Here is a 17820-nt window from a genome sequence, read left to right as displayed (position 1 = left end):
ATCACTGAAGGAATGTCTATCCAAAACCGAGAACACCGAACAGCCGTGAAACTGTCTGATAGGCCTAGGCTGGAGGGACAGAAGGATCTTGCTATCCTTGGGGCACTTTTTAAGCAGATGGAGCGAGGTATAGTCATCCATATAGATAGTCCTTGGGTTATGATGTCAGTTGAAACCAGAACTTTTTAAGTGATGCAGTCATAAAATGTGTTGTTTCACGATCACATCACTTAGCAATAACAACTTCAGCAGTCCCTGTTGTCAGTTAGCAAGGACTACATGGGTCATTAAGTGGGGACCTCATGTGACAGTAAAGTGGGAGGAGGTGTTGAAACCACATACCAGGCAAGGAGTCTAGTGGGTGGGTGCTGTGCACTGGAACAATGGAGTGTGGGCAGATGCTACAGAGTACAGGCGGATGTGCAGGTGTCACGGGTGGGCATTTACAGAGTGCGGATGGGTGGCTGCCTTTGGGCCGCCATGGAGTAGGGGCAGGTGGGAGCTACCAAGGACAAAGATCTCTGTGCCCGGAGGTTCCTTGGGAGAAAAAGCCATGGGAATTGGAGGGATTTATGGGAGCAACCTGCAACCTCCTATTGGCTTCCCCATCGACTTTGCTTATGAGAAGCTTGCATTGACATGATCTCAGGTTGCTGCAACAATTGTAATTGCAAGCTGGTTGCCAAGCACCTTGAGTTGTGAATACATGACCGCATAGATACCATAATGCAGGGGTAGTCAACCTTGGCTCTTTTATAACTCGTGGACTTCAATTCCCAGAATTCCCGAGCCAGCTTAGCTGGCTCGGGAATTCTGGGAGTTGAAGTCCACGAATCATAAAAGAGCCAAGGTTACCTACCCCTGCCATAATGGGTGCAACTTAAAGGACTAATAAAAAAAACCCCTTGTTCCACATTCTCATAACTCTGAGCAGTTGTTAAATGAGTGGTTGTAATCCAAGGACTATTTGTATTAAAAACAATCATTTTAGATAGGTTAAGAATAAATTCAAGGCTTGTATGTCATGAGCATATAGAATAAGATTTATGTTGGGATCCACATAGTTGCTACTTTTCCAGAGCAGTTAGTCTGTCGGGGAACAAATGGCCACAGAGGTCTCCATACCTCTCTACAACTCCTCAAAAACTTGTCCTTGGAGTAGAGACAGAGTGTAACAAAGAAATTTGAGAGAAGAGGATAAAGTACTGGGCTGAAAAATACTGCTCTAGGCAACCAGAAATTATGTCTGATTGCTTCAGATCCTGATGAGCCACAACAGAAAAGTAGGGATCTTTGGACAGGTCAGTGGTTATGACTTTTTTGGACTTTTGGAAGCTTGTATACATATGATTTCTCTAGTGTGACTCACATCTCACAGCAGAACCACCTTTCAACAAATCAACTATGTGTTAATTATCCAGGATGTTAAACTCTGTTTAACTTGGACAGGAAAAGTACAGTGCTTCCTCATTAGTAAATAAGTAAAAATTCGCCAGGCCAGCATTTTAGACTCAGTCATTGTGTTCAACAGTGCAACACCCTTCTCTGTTCATCCAGCATGCCTCAATTTCGATTTGTGAGCCTGTTTGTTATATGTGGTCCATTTACAGGGGACATCCTGGGGGGGGGGAGTGGGATCAAAAGGTGAAGAAGTTAAAGCATTTCACTTTTTCAACAGCCTCCCATCACCACCTTGTATTATCCTGCCTATTTATTTCCACTCCTTTCATAAACTTTGTTTTTCCGTTTTGCATATTCATTGCCTTGTTCCTGGTAGAATGAAGTTCCTACTTTAATGATTCTGCAGGGATGGAGAAGTTGAAATGCATCTTCCAATATCTTTGCCCATTTACCATATTGGGGCATCAATGGGAAAACCCAGCTCCTCTGCCCATTCTAATAAGTGTTGGTGTTGATGGATTGGGACTAATTATGCCCACAGTTGGCATTGCACAGCTTAATCTCTGCCACTTGACCACGACCATTTTAAAAAGCCATGATGAAAATGCCACTAATATTCTACCAGCTGCTCCCTGGATTCCTTCAGCCCATTCCTGACCAAGAACATTTTTCTTGTTCTTACTGTCAATCAGAAGGCGAGGAGAAAGTTGGCAAATACTTAATGAATTTTTTGCTGCCTTTCTTCTAAAAATACTTTCATATGTGGGTTTCTGCACATGCATGCACATATAGATTCATTGGTAGCCTTTTATAGTATTCTGTTTCTTTTTTGCACAAAAACCAAAAATAAAAGCGATTTAGGGGAAATATTTGACTCCAGTTCTGGTTGTTCTACATGGGAGAAAGAGGGGAAGACAAATTTCTTCCATGTTGCTTCAAAAGGGGTTCACTTTTCATTAAGGGAAACTTAAATGTTTAAATACAAGATGAAGCAGCTATCCTTAGGATCACTGATGCTGAGTGGAACAAAGGGGTAGCAAAGTGTTACTTGATTAATTTACTCTGGTATTTCTTATTGCTGAGGGATGTTGGAAGAGGCATTTCCCCCTCAGGTCCCAAAACCCTGAATTTTGTGCCCTTTGACTGGAGGACAGGGGCTGTTTTTTGCTCCCACTAAATCAAATCCCTGGCAAGCCCTGGGGTCTGTGCACATAGGACCATCTACCCTACCAAGAGCCCTCTCCTACCCCCAGAAATGTTGAGATGGCAATTTCAAGAATCCTCAGTGTATTTAAATTGTAGAGGCCCTATCTATCTGGAGGGCAGCAATTTAAAAAAAAAAAAGCCGGGGGTTTGAAATTCTGCTGGATAATCCTGAGAACATACACCATTGAGATACTTTTGTTATAATTATTTTGGCCTTTGGAACTGGCCTACTTTTCTCTTAGGCAGCTTCTGCTTTGCCCCTTTTCCTATTTTTTAACTGCTAAAAAAAGAGAAAAGACTATAACTCAGTGGCAGAACAACTCTTTCTTGTTTTGATCCAGTTTCGGAGCCCAGCATCTACTGTTAAAATGGGATAAGACCCTTATTTGAAGCCCCAGAAATTGGGTTTGTGCATTCCCTCCTTCCTGGCAATTATCTTCCTTCTAGAGATTATGGGATAGTTGCTGCCACAACTTACTTTAGCAAAGCAGGTGAGGTCTGACTGAGCTTCCATGATCAAAGCAGGACCAGAAATGTCACAGGATGATTGGAAGCAGGCTCAAAGTCAGGGAACATTTCCTAATGCGGCAATACTTAATTATCCTGGTTTCCCAAATAAACTCCTTCAGGAACTGTGTCACAGGCCAGGTGCCAAACAAAATCTGGCTTTACATCCAAAAGTAGATTAGAACACCATAACAGACGCTGCCAAGTGAGACACGCTGGGACAGCCCTGTAATCCCAGGAAATGATCGTGTGCAGCCTGCTCTTCCCCTTTTTTCTCTCTTGTCAAGTTTTTCTTTCCTTGGTTCTACATAGTTTCATATCTTTAATTGAACAGTTTTTTTTAACAAAAAAAATAATGATAAAACTGCTTGTGATAGCAAGTCTGTTTGAAAAGCCTGGGCATCCCCCTTTTTGTTGATAGATTGTTAAAAAAAATGACATGCCTGCTCAGGGTATAAACTTAGAAAATTAATATTTTCTTTGCATTGTGTATTCATAGGCCTTTTATAACTCTTTTATATCTCTTAAAAATCAGATCTCTTCTTCAGCCCAGCAATGTGGATAACCTCCAGGTTATGTTGAACATTGAATACAATAAGAACAAAAACAATAGCAATTTCCTCTGAGGTGCTGGTGGGCCTCTCTGCATCATAGTCTTGAAATGCTACGAATTTCTTTATTAAATATGCTTGATATTCATTCAAGCTGCATTTTGTACTAAAATAAGGTTCTAGAATCTCCCAATTTTTGTTATCTGAAATTATTATATTTGTTTTGCATTTGTTTCATTTCATTTATCTTAGTAAGATAAATGCTTGACTTTATCTTAATGTCCACTACCAAAAGGAAGAACCAGTGTGTGAGAAACATGGCAGAAACAAAAGTACTTCCATGTTAATTTTACAAAGCAATCTGATGTTAGCCTCTCATCTGCAGATCTGAAATGCTGAAAATTTGCAACAGTCACCCCAAGCTAGACAGTGTTTCTGTCACTTATCAACGGAAGAACACACAGAATATTGGTCAATAAATGCCCCAACTTTTGTGATCCCTTTAACACCCCCTCAAAAAAATCTTTTCACTTCTGATTCGTGCAAAAAGGAAATTAAAAAGGGTTAGAATTCTTCCTCCCAAATAGTTAGAATGGAATGCTGTGCCAGAGAATGGTAGAATGGTAGTGATGGAATGGACCTCAGATGTCTTCTAATCCAACCCTGATTCAGGGCAGGAGTCTTATACCATCACAGTCAATTGGTTGTCCAGTCTATTCTTGAGAACTTCCAAGCACCCACAACCCAGAAGGCCAGCTATTCCACTGACTAATTGCGCTCACTGTCAGAAAATTTCTCCTTCGAAGTTGGACTCTATGTTTGACAAGCTTCCACCCATTAATTCTTGACCTGCTCTCTGATGCCCTGGAGAATAAGTCAATTCCCTCTTCTTTGTAACAGCCCCTCAAGTACTGGAAGACAGCTATCTTGCCCCCCTAATCTTTCTCTTCTATAGACTAGACCAGGGGTAGGCAACCTTGGCTCTTTTATGACTCGTGGACTTCAACTCCCAGAATTCCTGAGCCAGACATGCTGAGGGGAAAGGGAGAGTTTCCAAGCTGAGCCATGCTGGCTCAGGAATTCTGGGAGTTGAAGTCCACATGTCATAAAAGAGCCAAGGTTGCCTACCCCTGGACTAGACATACCTGGCTTTTGCCACCACCCCTCTGCTCCACTTAAAAGCCTCAAAAGGCAAATTTAAAGCATATTTAATACTTAGCAATCATGTGTGGGAAAGAATGACTGATAAGTCCTAAATAATAGGGACGACCTCCAGGATACTGAGCTTGTATAGCTTTGAGGTGCAAACAAATGCAGAAGCAGAAGCAGAATCTTGGAATGAGTCAACAGATCTCACTTGTGAAAAAGTGACCCCCACACAAACTCCACAGAACTGCAGCATGTCTGGAAAAACTGCTGCGCTTTGGTCTCAAATCGACCATAAGAACCAGGAAAACGAACCAACTTTGCCTGATATTGGCTGGTTTTCATTGCTATCAGATAATTCCAAGGTGGATCAGAAATGGCATAGATCGTTTACATAGATGCGCCCTAAAATGTATACAAGATCCCATCTGTGATTTAAAACACCTTCTAGAATTATCCAGTCATCATTAAGGTGATGTACATCCTCTGTGCTCTTATTTCAAGACAGCAATATTCGGAAGATATATTACTGCTGAGGATCCTGTGTTAATCCACACAAGGTGGAAATATTGTTGATTGGCAGCTCCTTTAGCAAGGAAAATCTTTCCATTTTTGTCTCATTTGGAGTACAATATTATTGAAATATGGGTTTTACTCATTGGGCCAACAATTTCCTTCGAACAGGAGTCTTCAGACTCGGCCCTTTTATGACTCATGGACTTCAACTCCCACAATTCCTCAGCCAGCATGCCTGGCTGAGGAATTCTGGGAGTTGAAGTCCATGAGTTATAAAAGGGCCGAGTTTGAAGACCCCCTGCCTTAGAAGGTTAGTGGTTAGTCCAACTTACCTCACAAGGTGGTTGTTGTCAGGAAAATAGGAGAGTATTGTGTGTGTTCGCTGCCTTGAGTTATTTATAAAAATAATAAGGTGGGAAATAAATCTTTTAATAGCTTTGGCCGGTTTTCTCTTACCAAAACAAAAATAGCTTGACCATGTTTGCATGCTCTAATAACATGTCCTGTGACAATGAATTGTGGATACAATTCTCTTTGTATTGAGTTCAGTTAATCTAAAACAGGGGTCACAATGACACTGAGAACTGGACATTTCAACCTTATTATGCTGGTGCTTTCCCAGCTGCTTTGGTCCTGATCTGCTTCTGGGTCTTGTTTAATAAGTTGGTTTGAAGTTCTTTAAAGCTACAAATAACTTTGAACCAGGTTACTTGAAAGAGCATTTTCTTCTGTATATACTTTTCAGAATATTAGGATCTTCAGGAGTCCCATTCCAATTTCCTCATTCAATAAAGAGAGGGCCTTTTCCAATTGTAAATCAGCTTGAGAATTTTGTTGTATAGTGAATGAAAGTTGAGAAGAAGAAAAAGGACCTCTTAGATCAGGGGTCCTCAACCTTGACAACTTTAAGACTTGTGGACTTCAAACTGGCTGAGGAATTCTGGGAGTTGAAGTCCACAAGTCTTAAAGTTGCCAAGGTTGAGGACCCCTGTCTTAGATGACTAATATGAGAAACAGGAATGTGGCTTTCAATTAATGTTGATGCAAGACCTGGCACTTCAAACTTACAGAAAACATTTTAATGAACTTTTTAATACTTGATGTTAATTAAGTTAATTAATGCCAACATAGATACTTTGCTAGCATCAAGCAAGGTTTTATTTTAGTAATAATCCCAAGTGGAATTAAACCAACTACTATTTTGAATGCTATGGAGCCACACACCTTTAACTTACCTGGCAGCTCCAACCTATCCCCACGTTAAGGCAAAGTATATACTGAAATCTCTTTGCCAGCAGGTTTCTTGTTTTAAGGCTCTACATTTTTACCTATTTAGAGCTTGATTACAGGACACTGAAAAAGCTTGCTGCTGCTCTGTTCTTTATTGCTTCATCCATCAGGAGTCCCTGTTGGCCCAGGAAAGAAAATTCATTCATTGGCCATGTAGTTATCACTGTTTGAAAATGCTTGAAGCCCTTCTTGATTAAAGCTACCTTTCAATTGAGCCTCTGGGGACTTTCCAGGATGCAACAGTTTGACCTCCCAGACCTAGTATCAGAATAATAAAAGTCTGCAGGGCTATAGATTTTACTCACTTTTAAATAACAGAAAAACAACCTCAAGGAATGAATCTATTAAGCCCATGGCTTCTTGTTAAGAGACCACCTGGGGGTTAAGAGGGGAAATTTTTGTTCCACATGGCAAAGCAATTAACCGTGTGATTATGCCTTGTTATGACCTTGTTCAGCATTTAGGATTCACCCCATATGACCGATTGTTTGTTTAATTATCTGAATGATAATCTTCTTTTCCTTTAAATAATAATATCTGAGCCAATTAAAAAAGGTTTTTAAATCAAACAACCCAATTCTTGTAAACGCCCTTGTGACATTGTATTTTACTGAAAATATTATTCTAAAAAAAATTGTTTCAAGACATTGTTCAAGCCTTCAAAACTCACCTCAGCAGTCTCTCCAACATACCATTAAAGCAGGGGTCTTCAGACTTGGCGCTTTTATGACTCAGGGACTTCAACTCCCAGAATTCCTCAGCCAGTGTACCTGGCTGAGGAATCGTACGATGAGTGGCTAAGGGAAACAGGTATGTTTAGTGTAACATAAAAAAAGGCTTAGGGGAGACATGATAGCAGTCTTCCAATCCTTGAAGGGCAGGACAAGAAGCAATGGATAGAAGGTCATCAGAGAGAGATCCAATCTGGTAAGGAGTCATTTCCTGGCAGTTAGAATGTCCAATCAATGGAACAGCTTGCCTCCCGAAGTTGTGAGTGCTCCACCTCTGGAACTTTTCAACAAAAGATTGGACCACCATTTGTCCGGGATGGTATAAGGTCTCCTGCCTTGGGCAAGGGGTTGGACAAGAAGGCATCCAAAATCCCTTCCAGTCCTATGATTCCATATTCTTAAAGCTTGGCTGAAGAAATGCACTCTGGGGCAAGGTTAAAATGTCATCCTCATTTCATGCACAAAAGTTGGTATGCCTGAGTACCACAAAAGATATCACAACTACCTGGACAATGTCTGACCACCTGAAACTTTTGCTTTAACTGTTTTCTTAAAATATGTGGACACAACTTGAGCAGTCCCATTTTGCTACCATTCTAGTCACCTCTTAGTGTGGAGGCCAGAACCAAAGTTTACAAGCAATTAATCTTGATGTCTAGGTCCAGAAAACACAAGGAAAGAAGGTTAACAAAACATTGTTAAAATTGTGGTTAATATATTCCTTAACCACAATTTAACTTACAGTCCAGATTCCAATGATGTGCTAGGCCTGTCAAATTGTCTTAGTTTCTTGTGGGAACACAGGTATGTGACAGTGCACTCTTAATTTCCTATTGTGTCATACTACTGTAGTTCCAAAATTGTATTTTAGGATAAGTTAACTCTGGGTAAGTAATCTTTAAGCATCTTAACCAATAACTATTTCTTATTCTAGATTACCATAACTTTATTTTACATGTTATATAGCTTTACAATTTGTCCAGGTTTACATCATCCTAATAGTTATTTAAAATATTCTAAATCAGAAGTTTTCCAATTTGGTCCCCTTGGAATACATTGAATTGACTGGGAATTCTGGCCAACAGATCCAGAGATGACTAGATTGGGGGACACTCCCTAGTAGTTCATCTTGAGTTGTTTTTTTCATGAGACTTCTTAATTCACAAAATCTTGAGTAGAGTTTCAAGTTTAATCCCTAATATCTTAAATGATTCTCTGTGGAGGAGAAGAATATTTGCAACTAGCTGAAAAGAGAATGACCAAGAGGTGTGCTATATATAGTTCAATTATTTTATTTAAGTGGTTCCCACTGTAGCTGTAACAAATAAATAAATTAATAAATTAATTTTTAAAAAAACACTGCAAGGCATTTTGGGCAACATTATGCAAATTATTTGAAAGGCAGTGGCAGCCTAGCTGCCTCTACAGCCACATGAAGCAGGAGCCTTTGGCCAAATGTAAGGGTAACTCTTAAACTGAGAGCCCTTAGCCATGAAATAGAGAGGTCTATAGCTGTGGTCACTCCGACCAACCCAGGAAACATTGGACCAGTGATTATACTCTGCTCTAATATGCTCCCGAGGGTGCCAGAGACACTGAGCAAAACCTGGGTTTAATTGGTCTACACGGAACATGAGTATTCTGGGATTTAGGCTGTATATGTACACTGGAACCCACATGCTGAGGGCTCTATGACAACACTGACTAGAAGGAAGGCAATGCTCATTTACAAAGCTCATGAGTATCTTCTTAGTATTCCCTCAAATACATAATGCAGAAACAAGTGGGGCAGCCACTGCTTGTTTCTTTCCTCCACAGCCTGCTTCAGAATCTACTATCAGATTTAAAAAAAAAAAAAAAGTACATAAAAAGAAATGACACTTAAGCAAATATATGTGGAGCAAGGGGGTCTTGGTATGCATGGTGACATAATTTTAAAAGGAACAAAAATGAAGGGCTTTAAAGACTCTCTTAGAAAAGACTTGCCAGCGTAGAGATCTTCTTCTACCATTATGGCTGCTTTGTTCGTTCTTCTCCCTGGAGCTGCTGTCAAGCATCCACTGCTTCAAGGACACCATGCTTACCCTTGAGATCAATAACTTTAGACAGCTTTGGCACATGACCCAAAATATTGCAGAACTGACTTTGGGTATCCATGTGATATCCGTGTGTTTTTTTTCCCCCAAAACAATCTGAGGTGTCATTCAACCCATCCTGAAAGAAGTCTGTTTGGCCCAACAGCCTGCCATGGAGAAATGGAGTTGAGGCAGATTTGGTAAGGCCCTTGAGAAGCCTATGAAGCGGACAGATCTCTCCAGCAGCTGGTATATTCCCTGAGAGGAACAAGTCCCTTGCACCCGGGACACTGGAAATTCAACTAGACAAAGTCCTAGAATCTACAAATAGAAATTGATACAGCTTGATGACTGGTACTGAAATAATATGTTTTTGTTTTCACTTTCACTGCTTAATTAATTAAGCCTGTTGTTCCTTGCTGCTCTTTCTGTCTCATATGTGCACACAAGTATAAAGCCAGCAATGCATCCAAGGAAAGAAGGATCTTTTTTGTTGCATTTCTTTTCTAATGTACCACCCAGCCACCAATAGAGGCATCCTAGTTTATTCAGACAGAAATGAAAAGATCATGAAAGTTTATGATGTATCAAGAGCAGCAGGGCAAAGAGCAAGGTCTGTCTGTCTGGCAAAACCACATCTAATCCCTAGCTTCCTTCTTCTTTGTTTTCTGAAGAAGCACAGTCAAGAGAATCATCTGGGTGGAATCTCTGCCTATTTCTTGGTGAATATTCAAGAGCCAAGTAAGTTGAAAGAGTATGTTTTCACTAGTTCTGATTCTGCATTTGGTGAAAGGCTCCATCTAGTAATTAATGGTATGACTAAGAACAATAGATTTATCTGGTCGGAGAATAACAAATCTCCACACACAACCCTATTGCTGAGCCCCCCCCCCCCTTAAATCCAGATTATCTTGCGGTACCAATGTTCCTGTACTGACACATAAGAAGATGCTTAAAGGTCTTCTTGAAGGTAGCGTTGCAAAGGGCATAACAAGCTGGGTTGATGGTGCTGTTGACATAGCACAACCAGTATCCAATGGACCAGACTGTTTCAGGAATACAATAGTTGCAGAAAGTATTAATGAGGACCATCACGTTGTAAGGTGTCCATGTCAAAATGAAAGCCAACAAGATGGCAAAAATGGTTCTGGTGACTTTCTTCTCCCGAGCTGCCATTTGTCTCTTCTTCCTAACCTGACTCCTGGCAATGCTAGCAAATTTCCTGGCGACGTTAACTGGACGGCTGTTTGATAAGGTAATTGGGGTAGAACGGGCTTCTTTGTCTGGGACAATCTCAATGGCAGTGACACATTCACTCCCAGTTTGTTTAGTGACTATCTTAATTTTGGACCACTTAGAGGCAGGGTTGATCCGAGGATGGGCAGGGCTCTCGCCTGCATCGGCTGGTACAATCTCCAGCCCTTGTTTCTCTTTATTCGTCTGGGTGATGCTTACCGTGCTGGATTCATTAGAGGTTTCTTTCTCCTCTTGGTGGCCAGTAGTTTCAGATGGTTGCAAGGGCTGCTCTTCTACTTTCCCATTTTTTGCTTCCTCCTTCACCTCCACCACTTTCTTGGGAGAATTGTTGTTATTCTGCTTGACCAGAGGGCTTTTCAGAAAGCTGAGTGGCTTAGTCCGCTTCTCTTTCCTACTGTCTGGTTTGTGCCTTCTCACACGGCTCCGACTGGCCAATGAAATGTGGATGTACAGCACAGTCATGATAACCACTGGGAGGTAGAAAGCAGCAATGGCTGTGCCAAAGGTTACACCCGGGTTTGAGAGGAACTGAATGTAGCACTGTCCTTCTGATACTGTCCTCTCTCCAACAATGAACTGCCAAAACAATATGGCAGGTGCCCAGAGGATAAAGGATAATATCCAAGCCACTGCAATCATCAGTCCAGCCATTTTGGTTGTCCGCCTAGCTGGGTAGGTCAATGGTTTCGTAACGCAGAAATAGCGATCAAAACTGATGATGAGTAAGTTCATGACAGAGGCATTACTCACTACATAGTCTAGCGCCAGCCAGAGGTCACATACTACAGCCCCAAGTGGCCAATAGCCCTTGACAATATACACGGTGTAGAGATTCATTGAGAAGATGCCAATTATCAAGTCAGCACAGGCCAGGCTAAAGAGGAAATAGTTGTTGACGGTCTGAAGTTGGCGGTTCACTTTGATGGACAGCATGACCAAGATATTTCCAACCACAGTGACAAGACTAAGTGACCCAGTTACAGTAACTATGAAAATCATTTCCACGATTTTATACTTAGCGGTGTTTTCCTTGGTGAAATTGCCATTGGTGAAGTTGGCCATCCTTAATAGTTCAGGCTGAGAAGACAAATTATATGCAAAGTCTGCAGAAAGGAGGGAAGGAAGAAGACATTGGAGATATATTATACATCTGCAACATTCAAACAATAGAGCAAGTTTTGACAACTCAATTGGGACTGGGAAGACTAGCATTCAAATCTTCACTAAGCTGTGATGCTCATGGGGTACCAAGTTTAGTTCCTTTATGTCAGCTATTTCAAAATTGAGTTAGCTATATGGGGGATGGGGTTTAGACCATATGTTTTTACTTCTTGAGATCTACAGGCTCTAAAACTTTCAAATAATACTGCAAACATCACTTTTGTCACTTCTTTGGATTCTGTCCACCCAACTTTCTATTCAGAATTAAGATGAGTTATTTTAACCATAAAATGTTTGCCCAGAAAATTAGAACGTACTTCAATAGAGTTTGCTGGCCAAGAAGGGTTTGAAACACACTAATGAGTACATCAAGCTAACTATCTGCAAATACAATGAGGACTGAAAAGTATTCCCACAGAGCCATCTTTATCACCACAAATATAAAAGCTCTAATTAAAGCTCTATACATGTACAGTTGTAACAATTTCTCATGCACCTGTTCACACACTTCATCTCCCAAAGCACCTCAAAGAATCAAGGAACAGTCTAAAATTGACAAGCAACAAGAAGCTGCTCAGTCTATCTAGTACCCTACTCACTCTCATATTCCAGACAAGCTATTTAATAAACTGAGCCTCCTGATATTTAAGAAATTCCCCAAATGCTGTCTGGAATTCCTCCAAGTCCATCAAAATCTGGGGCAGGCTATTGTAATTGGCCCTTCCTATCTGCAAGAATTAGAATCTCCAGTTAATCTTATGGGCCGGATGAAGTGTCCATAACAAGTGAGTAATGAAAAAGTCTCCCAGTACTAGATCTTGCCTCAACTGCTCTAAAATAAAAGCCAGGTAGATGGTCAGCTCCTTGGGGTTGTAACAGTGACAATCTGGGCAAATCCATGTTTATTATTATGGCCATGAATTCAGAAGTCATCTCAAATGTCAGAGAAGGGAGACTAAAACTGCCCAGCACTAACACTTTGGATAAATCTACTGCAGTGTGATCAAACAACTCATATTTGGCTGGCCTCCTCAAGAAAAATGGTCTTTCAAAGGCTAGAGTCTCATGATAAGCCATTTCCAAGCTATCTTCCTTACCCTGAAATCAAGACGGATGACTATATGAAATCTGACTGAATAGATTTCCATAAAGGAAACTCCTCACATCTTATTCAGCCAGGTCTCAGTAGTGCACACCAGATCTGATCTCTTATCCACCATTTAATTGCAGATAAAATTAAATGTATTATAGATATACCTAGCATTCAGAACCATTAACCAGAAATAAGCACACCCAGTGAACTGGATGCCTTCTTCACGGACTGAGACAGGGGTCTGAAACTAGAGATTAGAACCAGATACTCAACTTCTTTTCCTCCCATTATATGTCCCTCTTCTTGCCATAACCACTTTCCTCCCTATTATCTTCACTCCCCTGGGCTGCCTAGCTCTCCTCTTCCAATCCACTCTACTAGTGTCAGATAACAACAACCCCCTAATAAGGTCTAGCATGCAATTACAATACACATCCATCTGGCAGAATTCCTTCTTCCCATTGCCCTCATTTGCTTCTCTTCCCAATTCTCTACCTGATCTTACCCTTGTGAATCACAAGGAACAGAAAAAACTCTTCTCTTACTGCAGGGAGGGGGGAACCTTCTCCTCACATCTGAGATACTAATTGTAAAGAATAAGGTGAGTGTGCGTGTGCGTGCATGTTTTATCTCAGGTAGTACCAAAGTGATATGGAATTGGGTAGTGTTACTATTAGCCTTGTCATGGACAGATCACACGCTAGTCTTGGAGTTCTCTGTTGCTAACTTCTACTAAAAGGAGAAAGGACCTGCTTGATCAGTCCAGCCCAGGTGCCTTGTAGACCAAGTGGGGTTTCAGAGAGAGCTTAGGGTTTCCTTGAAGTTCCGGTGTATAATTAAACTGAGAAGCTCCTGGCTGAACTGAGTGACAATGAAGACTTCAGACTGAGTTGCACTTAACTATTCGTAAATCATGGGAAACCCCCAGATTTATGAGAAAGTTCTGGAGAAGAAATGCCAGCAAAGTCATAGCAGCATGAGCAGAACACAAAGAGTAAACACAACCAAGCACAGGTAAGAGTCTTTTTAAGGGTTTCCTCGTGGCAAATGTGAGTACTTCACTACTGTCAAAGAATCCACAGATCTCTAGCCATTGGCATTATTTAAGATCATGAAGTCATTCCATGGTAGGAGGTGGACTGTATTTTTCAAATCCATGCCCCTGCTGTGTGGTGAAGGCTTCTGAGGAGATGTGACATTCAGATGTGACAGCTGGGTACACATTGGTGCATTTCCATCCCTTTACTGTAGTTTTGGAAACATTTTGATTTGTTGTCTTATTTAGCAACAGCTACAAAAAGGCTACAAGCTACATTCATCAAACGGTTGTGTGAGGCTGCTAGATAAACTGGTAAAGCTAAAATCCTTATAATTTCTTCCTGGATTAAAATGCAGCCAGGAAAGACATATCATTCTAAATCAGGGCATTTTCCCAGGCCAGTGTTATCTTTAATATTTGAAAAGTCTTTCTCTGCTGCTCCTGGTTGCCACCTCCACAGAAAGTACTTATATCAAGGGCCTCTTAATGTATCTCCTCACTTTCAACTTCAGAAAAAGTAAGAGAGATTCTGTTCAACTCATTAGGTTTCCGGCTCATATATACTTGAGCAATTTTCTTGTGAAAGCCTGCCCTCTGCGGGTTCATTCTGGTATTAACCACTATAGTTAGGTGATAAAGATCTCTATCAAGATTTTATTTTCTTCAGTTGAGCTTTATTATTATTATTTAAGTCTAAAGAAAGAAAAGGGCAGAGTATATTTCCCAAGTTATTCGTTATTTGCCAATGATGTACTTGCTCGGTTTAGCATGATCGTGAGCTTTCTTTTGGGCCATTTTAACCTATTAAACAGAGTTTCTGCAGACAACATAATTTTTTACAAATTTATTAAACTAAAAAATGAAGTTGTAGAACAGATAGATACAAAGTCACTGCAGATTTGAATATTTCTATCCGTGTAATTTGCTTTACAGTGGAGAGCTCTTTTTTAAGCCACGGGCGGCTTAAGAAGGTAACCGCTTATCTCTCTGTGTGTGCATGCCCATGCACAAGCATATACAGACACCAACAGCTATAATTGGTCTGAGGCAACTGCCTTGTTCCATGACTAAGAATAGCTGCTATTTCTGGGTCATCTTAACAGACTGAGACCCCCAATTATCTTATCTAGCCCCAGCCAAGTTCTGCAGTTTTTAACAGGATGATAAATTCCTTGCCTGCTAAAGAATCAATGCTTCATTTTCATAATATTTCCAGAGGAGACTTTGTGCCGCACAATCCTCTTGCCTCCTATGAGCACATAACTTTAAGAGAAGCTCCGACAATAATGTTAATAATCCTATTGTCTTTTTCCCACTTGCTTCCACTGTTTTTCCTTCCAAAGAAGTTTTATAAGGAAATTTTTTTAAAAACAAAATATATATTTAATTGCTAGTGCTAGGTCTGTCAGAAAGCATACAGTTTTCATCATGCTAACATTCTTGAAACGTCCTCTGAGCTTCAAGGGTGGAAAGGAGTCCATCAACTTTCCCAGCCTCTTAAAAAAGAGCTTTGAAGGCTAGTGGAGAGACAATCAGATATTACATTCCTTTCTCCAAATTAATACCTCTCCCTGCTGCTTTGCAAACAGGAATCCAATGCATCCTATAATTCCAGTGACCATAGGTTTATTCCTATGAGACAATAAAAGGAGAGAACACTATATGCAACTTGGACAAAAAACGAAAACATAAGTATGACTAATGGAACTTGGATCATTAATATATATTTAGCTGTAGATTTAAATTGACTTCACATGGAAGCTATTTCTTTTCTTCAAAGGACATGGGATAAATGAAAGTATTAGGTTAAAATAAATTTGAAAAATTAGGCCCAAAATTTGTTATTCAGTCAATTAAAATAGAAATTTTATCTTTTTCTTTGTTTCTATCATATAAAAGTGCTCTAGTGTACATTGGATTCCTGTTATGACTCCATTCAATGACATAATTTTGTACAATAACCTATCAGGAGAAAACATGTTTGGAAATACCAAAAGTTTCATAATTTTTTTTCTATGGTGTTCCATAACCATTCCAAATTTCTAAATTTATTAAATTTATTTATCCACTTATCAATCAAAATATTATTATACTTTGTGTCTTAGTTACTTACAGGACCAGTTGATTGGAAAAATTATTTGTTTAACAAAAGCAGTGTATACATAGACTTTATAGGCACTCCATAGGTACTTCACAAGCACCCCACAAACAATTCCATCAACAGACACATCAATCTAAAACCAGCCTACTGAATCTCTCAGAATCCAGATCAACTGCACAGCCAACCAGAGACAGCACCAATCCTCAACCAACCCACACAAGCCCACCCACCAGTAGTTCACCTCCCAATGACCCTGACCTGATGTAACCTCCCCATCACAAGACTCACTGATGACTCACACCTGACCCATCACAAGACCCATCACAAGATCCTCATTCAACACATCCACACTTGAAGCCCTTATAAACAGAAGAACAGGGACACTGACATTCCTTAAACTCCACTGAAGATGTTACCTAGCCTGGTAACGAAATGTTCAGGAACCAACCCACAAGCTCAGAGAATGAATGAACCTTCACCCTCATAGACATTTTATATATACTGTATATACTGCTCACAAAAATAAAGGGAATGCAAACCCCTTCAGTTCCATGGTAAAATATTCCCTTTATTTTTTTGAGCATATGTATATATGGCTGTTTCTGTTTAGAAGTATATCCAAAGTGGTTAATCATGGAATGATTGTGACAAATATTACCATTATTTTTGCCCTCTCTCTCCTCTCCTCTATTTCAGTGTCTGAAAATTGTCAATGGCCTTATTTCTCTTCAATTTTTCCTATGTTTTTGCTTATTTTCTTATACGGAAGTGGTCAGTTAATCATTTATTTGCGTTAATTGAAGACAAACAAGCAACCCTTTGATTACAACTCCCCCTCCCCTTTACTGCAATCCAATTTCCTTGTCTTTAGCTCAAGGACTGAAGAGAAATTGCAGATCCAATGCCATGATGTCTGGACAGGGGTCATGGGCATGGCAACCGTTGGGAGCAATAATAAACAATAATAAACACAAATGGCATTTGCTCCTGCCCCCTCTGCCAAAAATCTGTCTGCAAATGCTCTTACAGACACATTTTGATTAGCATGCTGGAACAAGCATAATTCCTGTCTTTGTCCACCCACCTCTCTTATCTCTGCCTGTTAATCTAGAGAGATATTTTGCTCTATGCCTCATCATAATAATACCAACCTTGATATTTCTGGAAGATAAGAGCCAGCTATTTCTCTCTCTCTCTTTACTTGAGGCCCTTTCTATCCACCAAAGGTTTGTAGTACAACCAAAACAAACTCAATGTATCAACATTCCCAAATGATGAATTGAGTTAAGGTATCTAAAAAGGAAGGAATCAAAGGTGCTCTTTGAGTTCTGTCCTCTTCTTTCAACCCTGTTCTTTCTGTCATTCCCAGGGACTTGCAGGCCTCCCAGCCAGAGCCTTGTTTATACTCTGCCCTTGAGTAATGTTGCTGGTGTCCCATCTCAGTCTCAGCCATCTAATACCTGCAAGACTCCACCTGGACCCCAACAGGAACAACCATACTTCACCCAATCCTACATATTCCCCTCTTTCCCTTCTCCTCTCCTACACAAATCTACTAGTTTGGGCGGCAGGCACCTTTTGTTTACCAATGAGATGTACTGCATTTTGAACTTGATGGACTGCACCACTGGGCAAGACTAATAATCCCATTAGGTAGCTGAAACTTTTTGACACATTCTGGGAATATGTAATAAGGATATAAAAGGAGATAAGAGAGAGGGGGGAGGGAGGGAGGGAGGGAGGGAG

At 40.4% G+C, this 17820-nt stretch overlaps 1 protein-coding gene across 1 annotated transcript; it reads right to left on the bottom strand.

Annotated features, from left to right (window-relative positions):
• Positions 1–10329: 10329 nt before the first annotated feature.
• On the bottom strand, positions 10330–11772 carry CHRM4 (cholinergic receptor muscarinic 4). The gene has a single exon (XM_015817223.2). It carries the CDS (start codon positions 11740–11742, stop codon positions 10330–10332), a length of 1413 nt encoding a protein of 470 aa, XP_015672709.1. The 5' UTR covers positions 11743–11772.
• Between the last annotated feature and the right edge of the window lie 6048 nt (positions 11773–17820).

Source organism: Protobothrops mucrosquamatus, unplaced genomic scaffold, assembly GCF_001527695.2.
Source record: "Protobothrops mucrosquamatus isolate PMUCROS unplaced genomic scaffold, P.Mucros_1.0 scaffold564, whole genome shotgun sequence".
NCBI classification, from domain to species: Eukaryota; Metazoa; Chordata; class Lepidosauria; order Squamata; family Viperidae; genus Protobothrops; species Protobothrops mucrosquamatus.
Note: the sequence above shows the minus strand (reverse complement) of the source record. Positions and strands in the feature narration are given on the sequence as shown.